Here is a 17,358-nt window from a genome sequence, read left to right on the forward strand (position 1 = left end):
ACCCCACAGCCACCATGGGGTACTCTGTTCACAACATCAGCAAACCGTTCGCCCACACAACGCCATACACATGGTCTGTGGTTGTGAGGCCGGTTCTCTAAAACAATGTTGGAGGCGTGTGGTAGAGCAATTAACATTAAATTCTCTGGCAACAGCTCTGGAATGAAATTGAACATGTGCTCTTCGTGACAGGTGACAAACTGTTTTTGATTTACACAGGCAGCTCAAGTCTGATCTTTTTTTCAGTAATTTGTCTTTTAACCAATCAGATCAGCTCTGACAAAGTGGGAAAAATATCAGAATTGGGCTGCCTGTGTAAATACAACCTGTGCATCAGGTTTCTGTATTGCAGTTGTACCAAGTTCTTATACCACAGAGATGTTTTGATAGCAAAAATTATTCCATTATAATTTCAGTCCAAATAGTGCTAAATAACTAACTATTAATCCGAGGTCATTTTGATTTTGTTCAGTCATACCTGGTATAGGACAGTTATAATCATTGGCTGGTACTCTAAATAAGGGGCTGTAACTCTGCAAATGATCCGTGTATCTGGACAAAAATCGCCGATAGGCCTACAGATCCCATTCACCCTCTGATGGTATGGATAACTTGGTATTAGGTCACCAGAGAAACCCAGATTCAAATAAAAGGTCATATTTATCAAATTAATATAGACAGGATACTGTTTTGGCTGGGGTTAAAATTACCCCAAAGGATTTGTATTTGATTAAGACCATATTGACACAGAAACACTAAATAATGAGTGAGATTAAGCAAGTTGATTGACAAAGTCATGAAAAACACATTGAATAAACAACCTTTTAAATATGATTAAAAATAGGCCTCTGGGTTCAAAATGACCCCAGTCAGTAGCATGATAAAGGATGAGACGAACAGATTGAATTTATTCTGCTTATGCACGGGTTGTACTTTTATTGTTACCTCATTCACTAAACAGCTCAATGGTGCAAGATTACCATACACAGAATTAGGACATCTGCATGACACATCTAGGCTATACAGCGAATGGATTATGATTATTACAAATACAGGAAACATATTTACATTTTAATTCAAGCCCCATACAACACAGATATTTACAAAATAAGTATGAAAATGAAGCCAATCTGACAAATAATGTACAGTGATAATGTCGTGGTTTGTCTTTTTTGTGATTTTTTGAACAAATCAGAAGGAATGTCAGTTAAAAACAAATAAGTCTTCTGACTGGGGTCAGTGGGGAAGATGCAAAATATCATGGCTAGTTTTGTTTTAAAGGCAGCATGGGAAAGCGTTGAGGTGAAGACATCTTGAGAAACAATGGTATACTGTAATTTTGGATGCCTAACAACAATAGCTACTTCTTAATATACTCCCTGATATTAGAAAAACAAACAAGAAATAACAAAAAGCGCAACTGCAACATTCTAGATGGCTAGCTATCACTAATATGGTTTAAGTTCAAAAGCAAACTTATTTCAGACTACTTTCTAAAAGGAAGCACTAAAGTGACCCATCTCCCTACAACTGGGCCCTACAATTTTAGTTCCTTTTTGATAAATGGAAATAATACACAGCAACATCCTGATAGTACATTCAACTTTCTCTTCAAACTGCCTCAGCTTGCAAATGCTGCACGCCATCATTTGGTTCATTTGTAGTGAAACAACTGAAATTGAGCAGACTTTATTTGATCAGTTAGTTATACCTTTTATTATTCTGTGCAAAGAGCTGCAAACTAATATATACATTGCAAAACGATAAATACAGATGAAACAATCCATAATAATATCTATCATATAGATTAGTTGCCAAGTGGAAATCTTTGCTTTGACAGGTAATCATATCAATATGTTAATATTAGCTCATACATGTCATTATTCAATACAGTGAAGTTAATGGGAGGTAAACTTAGCTTTTGATCAGTGCATAGAGGCTGCTCTGTCATCTTGGAGGTTGAGGAAAGCTTGTCCTCCTACAACTAATCATTTTTCAGTAAAGATACATGGAGAACCATTTCTGCAGCTCTTAAAGTAACAATCCAACAACGAGCAAAAGGTTTTTCTATCTGCCCTGCTATAGGTTGGTTGACCTGAGGGCAGAATGTCTTTCAGCGATTTTCATCTGTTCTGAGAAAATGTTGTCGATGAATTTCCAAACTGAAAAATGATGTCTTAATTTTAGCAAATAACTTTATGAAGCCCCAAACACAGAGGCTTGTCCACAATTGTCACTGTCTCTACACACTCAAACTTCAACTTATCTTTGCAGTGTGCCGAGGGCAAAAGGAACTACTGGTTGGTTGGCCAGAGCCATCTCATAGCCCTCTGAATATTCCATTCTTTACATACGTACAGTACAAAGCAACCAAATGTAGAGACAGAGCCCCCATTTTAATGTCACTTCATAATTTTGAGGGACCTAAAACGTGTGGCCGCAGTTGACCTATTGTGACGAGCAGAGCAAATATTTTCATAAATAATATCAGAAAAAGCATCAGAGCATTTCTATCCCTTTGATCCCAGACGGTGGTCTATAGTTAGTAAACATTAGCAGTCTCAGAGATACTCATCAACACATCAATCATCATGCACACTGCCCAGCTAACACATTTTGGTTCCCAGAATATTACGGGAACTTTTTTTTTTAGGTTGTGAAACGTTCTGTGTTAGCTGGGTGGTAACCCATCAACCATGTCACTTTCTTATCAATACTTACGTTAAAAGACCTCGTATTTACTGCCGGTGCTAAGATTCAATTGATCTTGGCTTGAATATGTCTGGTCTGCTCTATAGTCTTGCTATAGTTATTAGTTATATGTAAATGTGCAAAATAATGTTAAAACATAGCTGGATAAAACTTCACTTCTTTCGCATTTTTTCCATTATTTCATATCAAAATCCATTATGGAATGACCGCATAGTATAAAATAATCAACAGTGCTAATAAAAAAAATAACTTATGAGTAGTTAGCGGAGTTAATGAGGTTTAGATTCAAGAAAGAATAACAAAAGAAAAATATGGGATTCTGTGGGAAATCCGCCCCACCCTGTTTGTTCACCAATTCACCCGAAGAAACACAGTACCTGATGGTTTTCATGAGAGTGAATGGACCAGATACAGGCTATCATCTGGTCTATTTCTGCAAGGCAACACACTACAACCTTCACCAAATAACTACCAAGGGGTCAAGGCTATTCAACCCTACTGAGTTCCCTTGGTTCCTTTCATTTGCACTGTGTTATGTCTTTAGTTGTTACACAAGGATGCGATGATAAAACACTGAATAAATGCTGAGGTCCAGTGTGGCTATGTGAGCCGACTAGCCATGAACCTAAATAGAGCAGTGTAGGAAAAGCACTAAGAGTAAGACTAAGAGTAAATGAGAGGAGACTAGCACAAGGATCCTGGAACATTAAGTACAAATGACATTCTCCTCACAGTACTGTCCCCCCTCCTCCTCCCTCTATCGGTGACTTGGTATATTCCTGCTCTATTTATCTATCTATTCAATGACTGAGATATCAAGGACAGCTGAACTGGCAAAAGAGTAGAGGGGTGTTCAGTAATGTATTTTCATGGGAATAGTTCAATTTAATATTTTCATTACTGAATCGTGTTTATTTTGCTAGTTGTATTTCTAATGTCATACTCCTATACGCCAAATCGCTTTGAAAGTCCTTGCAGGTAGACAGACAGCAATGCTTAAATTTGGGGTTGATTTGTGTATACAGAGGTCAAAACAGTAGGACATGGATACCACGTGGATAACAATAGTGTTTCTCCAATGCTGCAATAATGTCTAACTGAAAATGGCAATCTTTACCAACAGTTGTTTTCCCGTTCGGTATTTCACACAAAAATTCAGAGGAGTGGGGGGTGGTGTATGAGGGCTAGATTATACTGAGGGGCAGAGGCCCAATGCAAAGTCTCGTAGACTGAAAACCTGTTTTCACTAGCAGCAATAGTTCTTGAACCAGCGGTGCTTTCTGTTGGAGAGCGTAAACTGATATTTCTCATGTAGTTCCTCATTTTTTTTGTTTCCCAGTAGTTTTTTTAACTGTCATATGTGATTTTTTTGGTGTGTAGAATAAGCAAACCTGGTCTTCTCCTGAGGAATGCTGCTGTTGTCATGCGGGCGCGTAAAATAAAATATTCTTGATAGACAGCTAACACTGATATAAAGACAATCTTTACAGACGATTAGTAAACTTAAAGAGAGTGGTCAGAACCTGTTTCTGAAGAATCGTGCACATACAAGTAGACTATTACGACATGCTACTAGTTAGAGGGGTCAGGGAAGGGTAATGACGACAAAGAGAAACAAAACACGAAAACGAATCCCAAACGAAAACACGAGAGGCTGGGAGAGGGAAATAGAGAAGGGGGAGAGTTGGGGGTGTTGGAGGGTAAGCAGATTTTCAGGAACTTAAACTTTTAGTTGCTTGAGAGGAGACTTAAGCCACAAGTCTACGTACAAGAGAAAACCGTCAAGAATCACAATGGTTAATAAGTGTTAACACTTGGTATGTGTTCCAAGGCTAGTCTGAAGAATAGGAGCCATGTTTTCCTGCACACAGACGAACTCTATCAGTTCTTCAGCAGACCAGAGCGCCTTCTCGCCAACTTGGACCTGTGAGTTGAAGGAAAAACAACAACCGTAAGCAAAAAACAACATCCGTGTATATATCCCACCAAGTTGGGTGCTGGGCAAAAAAAAAAGTAGATTAGAGCACTGGAAAAATGTTGTAAACGTACACTAAAGCAATAAGCTTTACTTTACAGGCAAAGGTATATCAAAATAAACAATTATAGAAAATGAAATCATTTCTCTATGGGTAGCATCAGAGCCTTATCAACATCAGTACTCTCAGTAGTCTTCTATGGGTTCTATTCAATGGTAATGCTTAAATCACTAAGGGCTGGTTTCTTGAACCCAAATCAAGCCTCGATTTAAATGCACTTTCTATGGACATTCTCCATTGAGAATGTTTTTTACTCCAGGACTAAGCATGGGTACTGGGTACAAGGAAACGGGTCCTAAATAGCTGACAATGTTGTATTTCTAGTTAGGGGAATGTGTACAGTACCTTATTGTTCCCGCTAGAAGCGGGTTGAAGGCGTATAGCCAGTCGTTCATGTCTTTGTCGTTGTTGGCCTGGAGCAGGATCCCTCTGTGCTTTGTGCACACAGCGAATGTGTTGGGTGTCTAGAGAGGATTCAAACAACACACGAGGAAGCTAGTTACCCTTGTGGCAAGCCATTTACACATGTAAGGGCATTATGTGCCATTGTTGTTCAACCCGAAGAGCTCGTATCAATCCTGTTCTACTCTTAAAACTCCACATTGTGCGTGGGTATAGTGTTGACCCATTAAAATGCCTGTACCTGCCAAACAGGTGAAAGTCGCTTGTGTTTGTGTGCGCACGTGCATGTGGGCCCACCTTGAGCATGGCCTGCTGGTCCTCGCTGTACTCCACCTGGGCAGTGGACAGGTTGAGCACTCCCCTCTCCACCGGGTCCTTGTCGTTGTTGTAGATAAACACGTAAGGCCGGCGCACCACCACAAAGTGCTTCACCCACGAGTTGGACCGCGGCTCCATGAAGCTCAGGAAACCCTTCTTGGACACCACAGACCTGTGGTGGGAGAGAACAGGGGCTCAGTTCGATTCATTGGGTTTTTAGCTATGAAACTATGACATCCACTCGAACATGCAGGGTTAACAATAGGAGTTAGTCTAGCCACTCACCAAACCTATACTCTATGTAAATGTATTGCATTATGCTATATGGTTGTTTGCGTGAATACTGTATGTCTGTGTGTCTAATGCATTATGTTTGGAACATTTGTGATGTGCTGTCTATCTGTGTGTATAAGCATTCTGGCATGCCATATGATTAAAAAAACAAAGTGATCGTCATCATCATGCCCACTGCTAACACGAGGGGGACAAGGAGATAGCAGTTACCCAGGTCTCATCTCCTCGATGTCGGGCACCAGGTTGAGGAACTCGTTTTTGCCGGCTCGAGCCAGATAAGACGTCTCCAGGGTGGGCACCATGGGGAAGTTCTCATAGTCCGAGCAGGAGGGGCTGGAGGCGCGAGAATTGGCTTCTGGGGTCCTGGGAAACAATAAAGAGCGTCAGTCTGATGATACTAAGAATTAAATATTCAAAAATAATCACATATTTAGAAGCACTTCAGAAACATTTTAACTGTAGGGTGTGTCCCAGAATATAGTATACAAACCTGTGGCTCGGACATGAATATTTAGCCTATTTCTTATGACTGTTTTAAATGGTTTTAACAGTATATAGGAGGCTTAAAGTGCCACTCCCTCAATTATGCACAAAAGTGTATACCAGGTTGATGAAGCTCAAGTGTTATTGGTTTATATGGAGTGGTCAATACTAGATATAATTTAGAATGGGAGAGGTGTGTTCATTTCAAATGGAGTCCACTATATGTATTCTACTATAGTCTAATGGATTCTACTATAATGGAGTCTACTATAATAGAGTCTTACTTCTGATCCACAGAGCTACAGCGGGAGTCAGCCAGAGAGGGGCAGGTGGAGGAGGGGGTGAGGGTGGCACTGCTGAAGCTGGTCACCGACGGGTCACGGCCCATGGGGGAGATGTCTGACAGCTTGAGCGAGAGAGCGGAAACAAGGAAGGGGAGATTAAGACAGTAGTAACCACACTGATTTGGTGAAATTTAGTTGGCAGACAATGTCATGTTGTTCTGTTAAGGCATTGCAGCTTGTTATCGATCCACCTCTACTGTATCTCACCTTGCAGTCACTGATGCTGTTGCACACCTGGTTGTATTCACTGTTGAAAGTGTGGGTCAGAAGGCGGAGGCACTACAGGACAACAGATAATATGGTGAATGTTATGTTGTGTACATTGTGTCCTATTCGTTGTGAAATGTTTGTTGTTGACTTTATGGATATGATTCTGCTGCAAAACCAATTTCCCCTTGAGGGACAATACAGTTTTCTACTATGAGTTATTCCAGTGCTGGGCTCAAATTCACAACAAACCAGTGGGCTCCCACAGTTGACAGTGCATGTCAGAGCGAAAACCAAGCCATGAGGTCGAAGGAATTGTTTATAGAGCTCCGAGACAGGATTGTGTCAAGACACAGATCTGGTGAAGGGTACCAAAACATGTCTGCAGCATTGAAGATCCAAGAACACAGTGGCCTCCAGCATTCTTAAATGGAATAAGTTTGGAAGCACCGAGACTCTTCCTAGAGCCGGCCAAACTGAGCAATTGGCGGAGAAGGTCCTTGGTCAGGGAGGTGACAAAGAACCCTGTGGTCACTGACAGAGCTCCAGAGTTCCTCTGTGAAGATGGGAGAACCTTCCAGAAGGACAACAATCACTGCAGCACTCCACCAATCAGCAGGCCTTCATGGTAGAGTGGCCAGATGGAAGCCACTCCTCAGTAAAAGGCACATTACAGCCTTTTCAAGATTCTCTGGTCTGATGAAACCAAGATTGAACTCTTTGGCCTGAATGCCAAGCATCACATCTGGAGGAAACCTGGCACCATCCCTACGGTGAAACATGGTGGTGGCAGCATCATGTTGTGGGGATGTTTTTCAGAGGCATGGATTGGGAGACTAATCAGGATTAACGGAAAGATGAACGGAGCAAAGTACAGAGATATCCTTGATGAAAACCTGCTCCAGAGCGCTCAGGACCTCAGACTGGGGTGAAAGTTCACCTTCCAACAGGAGAACGACCCTAAGCGCACAGCCAAGACAATGCAGGATTGGCTTTGGGACAAGTCTCTGAATGTCCTTGAGTGGCCCAGCCAGAGCCCGGACTTGAACCTGATCGAACATATCTGGAAAGACCTGAACATAGCTGTGCAGTGACGCTCCCCATCCAACTTGAAAGAGCTTGAGGGGATCTGCAGAGAAGAATGGGAGAAACTCCCCAAATACAGGTGTGCCAAGCTTGTAGCGTCATACCCAAGAAGACTCAAGGCTGTAATCGCTGCCAAAGATGCCTCAAAGTACTGAGTAAAGGGTCTGAATACTTATGTAAATGTAATATTTCCGTTTTTTATTTTTTAATACATTTTCAAAAAATTTGTTTTTGCTGTGGCATTGTGGGGTATTCTGTATAGATTGATAAGGGAAAAACACAAATTAATCCATTTTATAAAAAGGCTGCAACGTAACGAAATGTGGGGTCTGAATACTTTCCAAATGCACTGGATTTAGGTCAGTCAGCTGGCCAACTCATTGACCCTGCTTTCTGGAACACCCCACCCCATTCCTTTGTTGGGGACCATGTGCAGTACAACTTTAGCAGGTACAGTTTGTAAACCATTAAAACAGGGTCATATTCATTAGGCATCAAACAAAAGAAAATGGACTGAAACAGAGAGACTACTTGGACTTAAGAAACTGTCATTTACGTTTTCCTTTAAAACATTTTCCTTGCATTCCCTAATGAATATAACCATGGGGTGTATTTATTAGTGCAAACCGTAGCTACTGAAATCATGTGTTTCTTATTGGACAAGTTCAGGTTAATCCCTCCCAGTTTCAGCCCATTTATAAAATTCTTTGTTTCCCCATCTCCTTCCTCCCTCCCTCCTCACCTTGGTGGCCAGCTCCTTCTCGCGGTCCACCAGGCTCTCGATGTCGGCCGAGTCGTAGCCACTGCTCTCGCTGGGTGTGATTGCACTCTCGAAGGTGGTGCTGGAGATCTGGGAGGAGATGGAGGTGGAGGTGCTCAGGGTGCCGCTGCTCATGCTAGGGGACAGTGACTCGCTCAGGGACTTGCTGGTGGGCCCCCCAGGGCCTGTAGCTGGAGCAGTCTCCACCAGCTTCTCTCTCAGCAGCAGCAGGTGACGCGTCTTCTCCACCTGGAGGGGGAAGGAAAAGGAACGAAGCGTGAGAGAGTTTGAAATTAATTTTATCCAAATTGTGCACTATACAGGGAAGAGGGCTTTGGTCAAAAGTATAATTCATGATACAGGACATAGGGCTCTAGCAAAAATAAGCCATTATATAGGGAATATGGCTCTGGTCTAAAGTAGTGCACTACATAGGATTTTTTTAGTTGTTGCCATTTCAGGCTTCCCTTTGCCCTCAACACTCTCAAAGTGCTCAGGCACCTCATGCAGCTGCTCCATTTTCTCCAGCTCCCATTGGTGCTCCAAGATGAGGCTGTCTCCTCTGGGCCTCCAGCCAGCCAGGTTCTCCTCTCCCCGGACGTAGGCCACAGAAGTGTCCAGAATCTTCCTCCTCCTCCGCTGCATACCTGAGTAGCAAACAAACACTCACTTCTCAGTATATAGTGGAAAGGGGGAGCGATACAAAGAGCTAGAGAGAGAGAGAGAGCATGCAGACATGGATCCTGTCATGAATTTAAACCAGCTCTGATTAAGACATAAGAAGGTTGAAACGTCACTACCTCCGAGGGTGGCTGTTATATCAATACACAACTGTTTGTCTGGACTTATACCAAGCACACACAAGCACTATAGAAAACAGGGGAGTGGAAAGGAGTATGTTTGGGGGGTATATTTTAGCTATCCTCTGCTATTAAGTTTGGTTCATAGATAAGGCTAACGGTGCTTTTATCCCAATACCAACAGTGTTTCGAGAGAGAGAGATTGCACTAACCTGGGCTTCCTGTGTCAGACATCTTGCACAAGCTCAGCTCATAGATGCCAGTCACTCTGTTGCTGTAATACAGAACACAAGAGGTTATATTAGGGTGTTGTTCATCAAGGTCGTATCTTAAGGCTGAATATAAAATGGCTGATAGCTGATTATTTGTCAACATAGATAACCGACAGCTGTGTATTAGTCATAGACAAGAGGTTGGTGGCACCTTAATTGGGGAGGACAGGCTCGTGGTAAAGGCTGGAGCAGAATTGTTGGAATGGTATTTGATGCCATTCCATTTGCTCCGTTCAAGCCATTATTATGAGCTGTCCTCCCCTCAGCAGCCTCTACTGGAGTCATAAAGGGTGTACACAAAATGGCTGACAGCTGCTTATCTGTCAACTTAGATATCTGACAGCTGTCTACGAGTCATATAGAAGGTGGACACAAAATGACTGTCAGATGTCTTACCAGTCAGGGGTCTTGGAGTAGCCGCTTCCAAAGAGGTTCCTCAGGGAGCGGGGAGGGGAGATCTTGGCGTCTCGGGAGTAGAAGACCATGCAGATGTCTTTGGTAATAATGGCAGGCTGAATGCAGTGGTCGAGCTGTGGAGTGGAGAAACGGTTAGCATGTTAGCGCTCAAGCTCCTGAGTGCAGAGCACTGTAAATGAGTGGATACTGTAACACTACTGTATATAGTGCTTATGGGGCTGTTATACATCATTATTCACAATACATTCTTATTTACATGTATGCAGCCCTTTTAAAGTATGGCCGAATAAGAATATCTGTATTATAGCAGTACATGTTTAGAAGTTTGATTTACCTACAAGTGTCCTTGACACTTATCAATTATAGATATCATTTAATGTGTTTCATTGATGATAATTATCATCTGCAAATAAAATCCCTAAATCCTAAACAGTAGGCTTAGAGACGGTAGATTATGTTTTATTAATACACAATACCAATTCATTATTGAGACAGGATTCCCTAGGTTGGTGGATACAGTAAAATCAAGATGGCAGGCAGGGCTGACCTCCAGGTATGCAGACAGGGTCATGAAGATCTTCTCTCCGTAGGGAGTGACTCGGTTGAGCAGAAGGGAGTTGTGCAGAGAGCTGTCCCACACAGCCTCGAATCTGTAGAAGGTCCTGAGCGGAAAAGATGAGAGGTCAGTACTCCACGTTTACAGACTGAGGCCATGTCTGAAATGACAACCTATTTCCTGTCAAGCACACTACTTTTGTGCACTAGAAGCAGTGTATTATAGGCAATAGGGTGTCTGTGGCTCTGGCTAAAAGTAGTGCACTGTATAGCTGCCATTTTGGCCGCACCCTGGTGGATCATTTCAACTGTGTGGGACATTTCTAAAATGGCTGTTCAGTGTCACAATGAGGCTGGTTGTGGTTCCTCCAAGGTTCTCTCCTTTATATCACAATAGAGGTGTGAGAGTAAGCAACCAACAGTTCATAATATAGCCTGATGTAGCAGCGTAATCTACTCACTGAAGGTTAGAGAAAAATCACTGGGGTTGGGGTCAATTTAGGTAACCATATTGCACATCAACTATTGCTATATATTTGCTAGTAGTATTTTGAAAGACTTTGCAAATGCTACCAGAACATCATTTTGTAATAGACAAAGGTCTGTATGGCATGTGGACACAACCAGACACATATTATAGGAAGTAGCCTAGCTGTAACTAAGTTAATAAGTAGCCACGGGGAGTAACTGAAGTAAATGTCAGTGTTATCTACTGCTCTCTCTCCCCAACTGTTACCAAAACATATACTAGAGTAGAAAATAGAGCCCAGAGATACGGTACAAATGTTAATATTTGTAACCTAACTTGCTTTTTCTAACTGTTTCTGAGGGGAAATAAAGCTGTATTAAAATGGACGAATTGAAGAGGGGATAATACTGGATTCTAAGCATTATATGACACACCAATGAATCCCTGAACTATGGTTGTGGAAGTGAAAGCACTGCTACACACGCGGTCCTGGTGACGACTAGGAGTGAGGAAACGCACGGAGGTGAGACCTGAACAGCACGCACGCTTTGAGCAGGTGTCACGCTACAACGCAAGTGTGAAAAGCTGGTCAAGAGCTTTGAGTGCTTAAGCTTTTTTATAGATAAGGGCCATTTTAATTCTTATGAGGGGAAATTAAGTATGGTCAAAAGTAGTGCACTAAACAGGGAATAGGGTGCCATTTGGGATGCATGGGTGCCATTTGGGATGCATACACCCTTGGGAGTGAGGACACCTCATATACGGAAGGGTTCATTCCATTGTGTTCTACTCTTGAAATGTCACAATCTTCACAGTCCGATTGTGCGGTTGATAAAAAAAACGAATGGCTCTGATTGCAAGACGCCCTGAATAAGATAACTGCTAAATGACTAAAACGTCAATGTAAATCTGTGCTGCGCCTACTCGTTTGTGACGACTGTGTTATGTTTTTTTAACTTGTTTTCCCCCATGGGGAAATTACATTTTGATCCATTGATTTTGTTGGTGTCCGTCAATGAGCAACAGACCACTGGTTTCCAATGAAAGTAGCAGAAGGTGTATTTTTCATTACTCATGAACAAATTCTCTACTAACCACCAGGGGGCACTACATAACCTTTAGCTCGCCTGACCCTGCCCTCATCCCTCAAGGACTCACGATGGCTGACGGAGTGATTCTGAAAAGTCCCCACTAAGCCATAGGATAGCATGTTTTACAGTAATTAGTCTTTAGATTCCTATTGCTTATGTGCAAGACAAAGGGAATTAGCAGTGTGACCTTTTCCAAAATCAGAAAAGCCTCAGTTAACAAAAGCGTGAATAATAGGCTATGATAGCCGTGATAATAGAATGAAAAAAGGATGAAACTGTCCTCGTTTCACAATGTGATGAAATGACAAATGAGCGCAATCAAAGAGCTGTAGAAAATAACAATTCCAAGCTAATAGGTTTGTACTGGCTAGAAGGATATTAACCAATGGGAGTGGTATCAAAAGGTGTAAGACAAGAGAACACAAATTAAGAGTTATTACTACAGGCTAAGGGGCAAATCCTAACTTCCCATTGAAATCAATGCACGACTAAGTGACAATTATGACTTAATTGCAGGGTAGGATCCGCCCCAATGTCTATAAAAAGCCAAAGAGAGCCATAAAGCTTATTTCAGAGAAGACACTTTATGTTCCTTGGTTGCTGGTACCTAGCAATATCCTTATCAAGACAAAGCCTGAGCAAAATCAAGAGTCCAGCCGCAGCAGGAGAAAAGAAAAACAAAAGAGAAAGCAGAGAGAGTCAAGCAACACAAACAATGGAGTAAATAAAAAAAGAGAGCAAAATGTTAGCACTGGAAATGAATGTGATTGCCCACATGCAATGTCTGTGTACATACATCCAATGTCAGAGCTTATACACACACACAACACTGAAATGGGCCATTTTTGCTGTCTCTTCTAGCCAGGAAAGGCAACCTTGAAAGGCAGTGACGATTCCTTTCAATTTGGACAGAGTTATTCTGTTATGAATAACAAAACTGTTATTTTGTTTCTACTTTTCACAGACAACATGCATGCCAATTCAATATCATTACCATATTTCACTATACAGTACAACAAAGATAATCATATATAATTAGAATTCTTAGACTACTAAATAAAATGCACTATAGTCCGGTTTCCCAGACACAGAGTCTAGTTTTGGATTACAAAGGCACTTTTACTTGAGAATCTCCATTGAACATACAGATGAAGCCTACTCCTGGACTAAGAAGTATCTGGGAAACCAACCCTTGTCATAAAATCCATCCAAAGACATAATATTCTTATACTGTATGATTATCTTCTATGCCTGTACCCTCCTGCACACGATGAGCTAAAACCTAGGCATTAGATTGGGGAGCTAACGCAATTTGATGGTGCTACACTGCCCTACCAAGCAAAAAGGTTTGGTAGGGCAGTGTTGCACCATAGCGTGGAACTGAGAAAAATGGCTTTTATTTACCTTGGTTTCACAGTAACTTTAACGCAGTTACTGCTAACATGACCCCCAATTTCTTCAAAACACAATACAGGCAGGATACTTGTCCACATGATTAAGCATGTATTTAATATAGCAAAAATGACATTGACTCATTTTAGACCAAATGAGCAGTTACTGCCTTTTTACTTGGTAGGGCAGTACTGGCGTACCTGTTAGCATTGTGGGATGATTTGATATTTTTGGCAGAGATGATGTTGAGGGACAGGACGGCATCTGCTGCAGAGTCGTCCACCTCTGGCTTGTTCCTGATCCGACCTGAGGAAGCAAGCAACACAGGATGTTCTCATGATGATGAAGCCCTGTCTCTCCGGTAATGTCGCCAGACACTGGGATTCGAGTCAAATTTAATTAAAATCAGTCAGTTCACGAAGTGACATTTAATTTTGTAATTTTTTTTATAGCTTTTCTTTGTTTATTTAGACATCATTTAAAATAGTTGCCACTTTTCAATGATCTTGTCTGGAACCAATTACCTTTTGGGTAGGCCAGTTGTGTATTTTTGTGCTAACATAGCGGAGGCAAATCCATATGCATTTACATTTCTCAAATAAAATTTATGAATTCAGTTGGATTTGCCTTTATTTTGAAGCACTCACCGACAACCAGCTCACGCACGTCCTTCCAGTGGAGCTCACTGCCCTTCTCGTGGATGAGGGTGACGGTGATCCGGCGCTGAATCCCCTGCAGCACAAGCAAACAGTCAGTATCCCAGTAGCCCAGACACAATGACTGAACGTGTCAATATCAACAACGATACCATCATAAACAGTCAAATCATGTAATATTATGAATTATGATCAAAAAGGCTAAACTGATTCCAGATCAGCACTTCTACTCAGATGCTTTATGAATATGGGCCCTGAGGGGTCTCTGTACTGTACCTGATGCAGTAGGTAGGTTCCATGGCAGGGCAGTCCTCCACTGTGATCCACCACAGCTGGTATGTACCTACGGAAAGAAGCCAGGGACAAACATAAGTCGAACAGCCAAACCCCTGTGTTTGTATGTGCATGCGTCCGCATGTGTGTATGCTCGTGTGCATGCGACCGTGAGTGCGTGCAGACTTGGACACTCACTCTCCGGTGGGCTCCAGCTCGCTGATCTCGAACCACACCAGCAGGTCGTACTTGCTCACACACTGGCCCAGGTTGGACTTGCTGATGGTGTTGAGCTTGGTGGCTGGTACTGGGGGGAAACACACACAGAGACCGAGACAGCGACAGAGACAGACAGAGAGCGAGTGAGACACGCAAACCCATTAGACAATCTAAATAGCATGTGGTAACAGAGGTGGCTGCTGAAATAACCTCGAGAGAAAAATGAATTCTGCATTTCTTGGAAAAATGAACAGGGGATGATAATCATCATGTACAGTACGTGTCCTACTATTTCACACTCAGATTTTTCTAGGGAGCTGTGGCGTACGTAAACAATGGTTAAATAGATAGTGATGATGACATGCGGAAACTCCTGTAACACGCTAATGTGTTATTATAAGCCTGTAAACATTCACTAATCAATACTCCTTACTGTACTCGAAGGGCTTATTTCACAAGGTACAAAACAACTGTCCAATTCTAAATCCACTACAATTTAATTAAGCCGGGAACACTGCAATCTTCATTTAAATACTATCAAGGAGTGGCACTACAACACAGCCTGTCCAAACGCAAATCACAAATACTCTCAATTCTATAGCGCTACACTAGGGGACGTGGGGAGGCTATATGACAGATTACACATTAGAAGCTATATATCCTGCTGAGTTATCAAACTGCCACATCCTGATTATAACTCCACCTACATGTAAATATTACCTCAACTAACTGGTGCCGCCGCACATCGACTCTGTACCGGTCCCGCCCTGTATATAGTCTCGCTATTGTTATTTCACCGCTGCTCTTTCATTACTTGTTACTTTATTTCTTATCCATATTTTTTAAAACTGCATTGTTGGTTATGGGCTCGTAAGTAAGCATTTCACTGTAAGGTCTACCTACACCTGCTGTATTTCAGCACATGTGACTAATAACATTTGATTTACCTCTTTCGCTTTTAACATTATTTTTCTACAGCAGATAGAGATTTGCTATTCAACTATTCACTCAACAACACCAGAGATTGTTAAAAGGAAACATCATTTTTTCTGTTCGTGTGTGTTTAGGTAATGGAACTGGAGCCCAAATGGCTTTAGGCCTGTATTCTCATGCCGTCTCATCTCTCTGCAGCAGACACATAGTGAGCAATATGTTGAGAGAGAATGCTAAGAGTGTGCAAAGCTGTAATCAAGGAAAAGTGTGGCTATATTGAAAAATCTCAAATAGTTTGATTTGTTGATCACTTTTTTGGTTACTACAGGATTCTATATGTGTATTTCATAGTGTTGATGTCTTCACTATTATGCTACTATGGAGAAAACACTAAAAATAAATAAAAACCTGGGAATGAGGTGTGTCCAAACTTTTGGTTCTTTAAGTATGGTGATGATATCATATTGTGAGGTCCATGGTAATTCCCAGCCCTAAAAGGTATGTGGCTGGTTGGTATGTGAGAGACAGTGGAGGGGACTAGGACTAGAATTGGGCCAGACAAAACTAGGATGCACCACACCGGCCTATGCCAACTACAGCCAGAAGACAAAGCAAAACAAAAGCACAGCACAGGGCTACAGTAGAGTAGCCTGATTCCACATCTGTTTGTGTGTATATATGGTCGTTGTCGATGCAGAACAAACAGATCTGGGACCAGGCTAATAGTACAGCGCATACTGCTGCTACTCCCAGCTACTACTCTCACGGTTCTAATGTCCGCTGTACCAACCATGGTGCCTGGGTACAGTCAGCACGGGGCTGGTGGGCATGGGAAGGAAAGGGAAGTGAGAGAGCTGGTCAGCCCCGTCCTCCAGGCTGGCCACTGCCGTGGATGCTAGGGCATTGGCATGCTCGGACAGCGTGTCCAGCACCTGGCCGGGCACGGAGCCAGTCATCAGGTAACGAATCAACTCTATTTTACGGGCGTGGTCTGAGACGGGGTGGGGGGGGGTAGGTCATATGGCGTAGGGGTGGGAGTGAATGGAAGAGAGAGGGAGTAAGAAAAATGTGGGTGAGTGGAAGAGTGAGTGGAAGAGTTTGGGAAAGAGAGATGGATATAGATAGAGAGATGGATATAGGACATATTGAGGGTGTGGGTGAGTAGTGACAAGGAAATGGGTCAGAAAACAAAATGCCCAAAAAAAAGGAAAGAAAGAGGGGAAGATATGAGACATGCAGTTGTGACTGGATATACAGTGTGGTGGCGATTAAAAAAAAAAAAAAAAAATTGGATAAAGGGATTACAAGATTTTCTGCAATGCTGTCCACGATACTGTCGATGTGGTAAATGAAGAATCCTTACCTGGCTTAGACAGGGGCATTGGAATAGGGTAGTACTTCCTGGCAGCCTGAGGAGGACTACAAACAAACAAAAAGACTACACATTTAGTATTGAATTATATTGACGACACATTTAGTTTAAATTGAATTGCTTTTTGTATGTTTTTGTTTGATGTCATTACTTGAGCTTTTAATGTGATGTTTTTAATGTGTTGGATGTGAGCCTTAAGACATTCTGGCTAATGGTAATTAGACAACAAATCATGGTGTGCTGGTCTGGAATAAAATTATGTAGTAC

The 17,358-nt window shown here is 42.1% G+C and overlaps 1 protein-coding gene and 1 long non-coding RNA gene across 20 annotated transcripts in view; one reads left to right on the forward strand and one right to left on the reverse strand.

The window, feature by feature from the left end:
- Positions 1 to 906: 906 nt before the first annotated feature.
- kif1b (kinesin family member 1B) overlaps positions 907 to 17,358 on the reverse strand; it is a 111,180-nt gene continuing 94,728 nt past the window's right edge. For 9 of the 19 annotated variants that reach the window (XM_065020721.1, XM_065020724.1, XM_065020723.1 and 6 more), the window contains 18 exons: positions 17,083 to 17,138; positions 16,510 to 16,710; positions 14,766 to 14,874; positions 14,571 to 14,637; positions 14,286 to 14,370; positions 13,839 to 13,944; positions 12,854 to 12,880; positions 10,679 to 10,793; positions 10,111 to 10,244; positions 9,655 to 9,716; positions 9,144 to 9,289; positions 8,625 to 8,891; positions 6,797 to 6,868; positions 6,530 to 6,651; positions 5,973 to 6,125; positions 5,448 to 5,640; positions 5,094 to 5,212; positions 907 to 4,636 (listed from right to left, as the gene is read on the reverse strand). In XM_065020721.1, coding sequence (XP_064876793.1) covers positions 4,594 to 4,636; positions 5,094 to 5,212; positions 5,448 to 5,640; positions 5,973 to 6,125; positions 6,530 to 6,651; positions 6,797 to 6,868; positions 8,625 to 8,891; positions 9,144 to 9,289; positions 9,655 to 9,716; positions 10,111 to 10,244; positions 10,679 to 10,793; positions 12,854 to 12,880; positions 13,839 to 13,944; positions 14,286 to 14,370; positions 14,571 to 14,637; positions 14,766 to 14,874; positions 16,510 to 16,710; positions 17,083 to 17,138 — 2,077 coding nt within the window. In that variant the 3' untranslated portion in view covers positions 907 to 4,593. The remainder of the gene's footprint in view (positions 4,637 to 5,093; positions 5,213 to 5,447; positions 5,641 to 5,972; positions 6,126 to 6,529; positions 6,652 to 6,796; positions 6,869 to 8,624; positions 8,892 to 9,143; positions 9,290 to 9,654; positions 9,717 to 10,110; positions 10,245 to 10,678; positions 10,794 to 12,853; positions 12,881 to 13,838; positions 13,945 to 14,285; positions 14,371 to 14,570; positions 14,638 to 14,765; positions 14,875 to 16,509; positions 16,711 to 17,082; positions 17,139 to 17,358) is intronic. The other 10 variants (XM_065020728.1, XM_029664566.2, XM_065020731.1 and 7 more) reach the window with 3 other exon arrangements.
- On the forward strand, positions 4,574 to 16,134 carry LOC135572554 (uncharacterized). The gene is made up of 2 exons (XR_010464387.1): positions 4,574 to 4,663; positions 6,543 to 16,134. It is a non-coding gene; the product is annotated as an uncharacterized LOC135572554 (long non-coding RNA).

Source organism: Oncorhynchus nerka, linkage group LG7 (genome assembly GCF_034236695.1).
Source record: "Oncorhynchus nerka isolate Pitt River linkage group LG7, Oner_Uvic_2.0, whole genome shotgun sequence".
NCBI lineage: Eukaryota > Metazoa > Chordata > Actinopteri > Salmoniformes > Salmonidae > Oncorhynchus > Oncorhynchus nerka.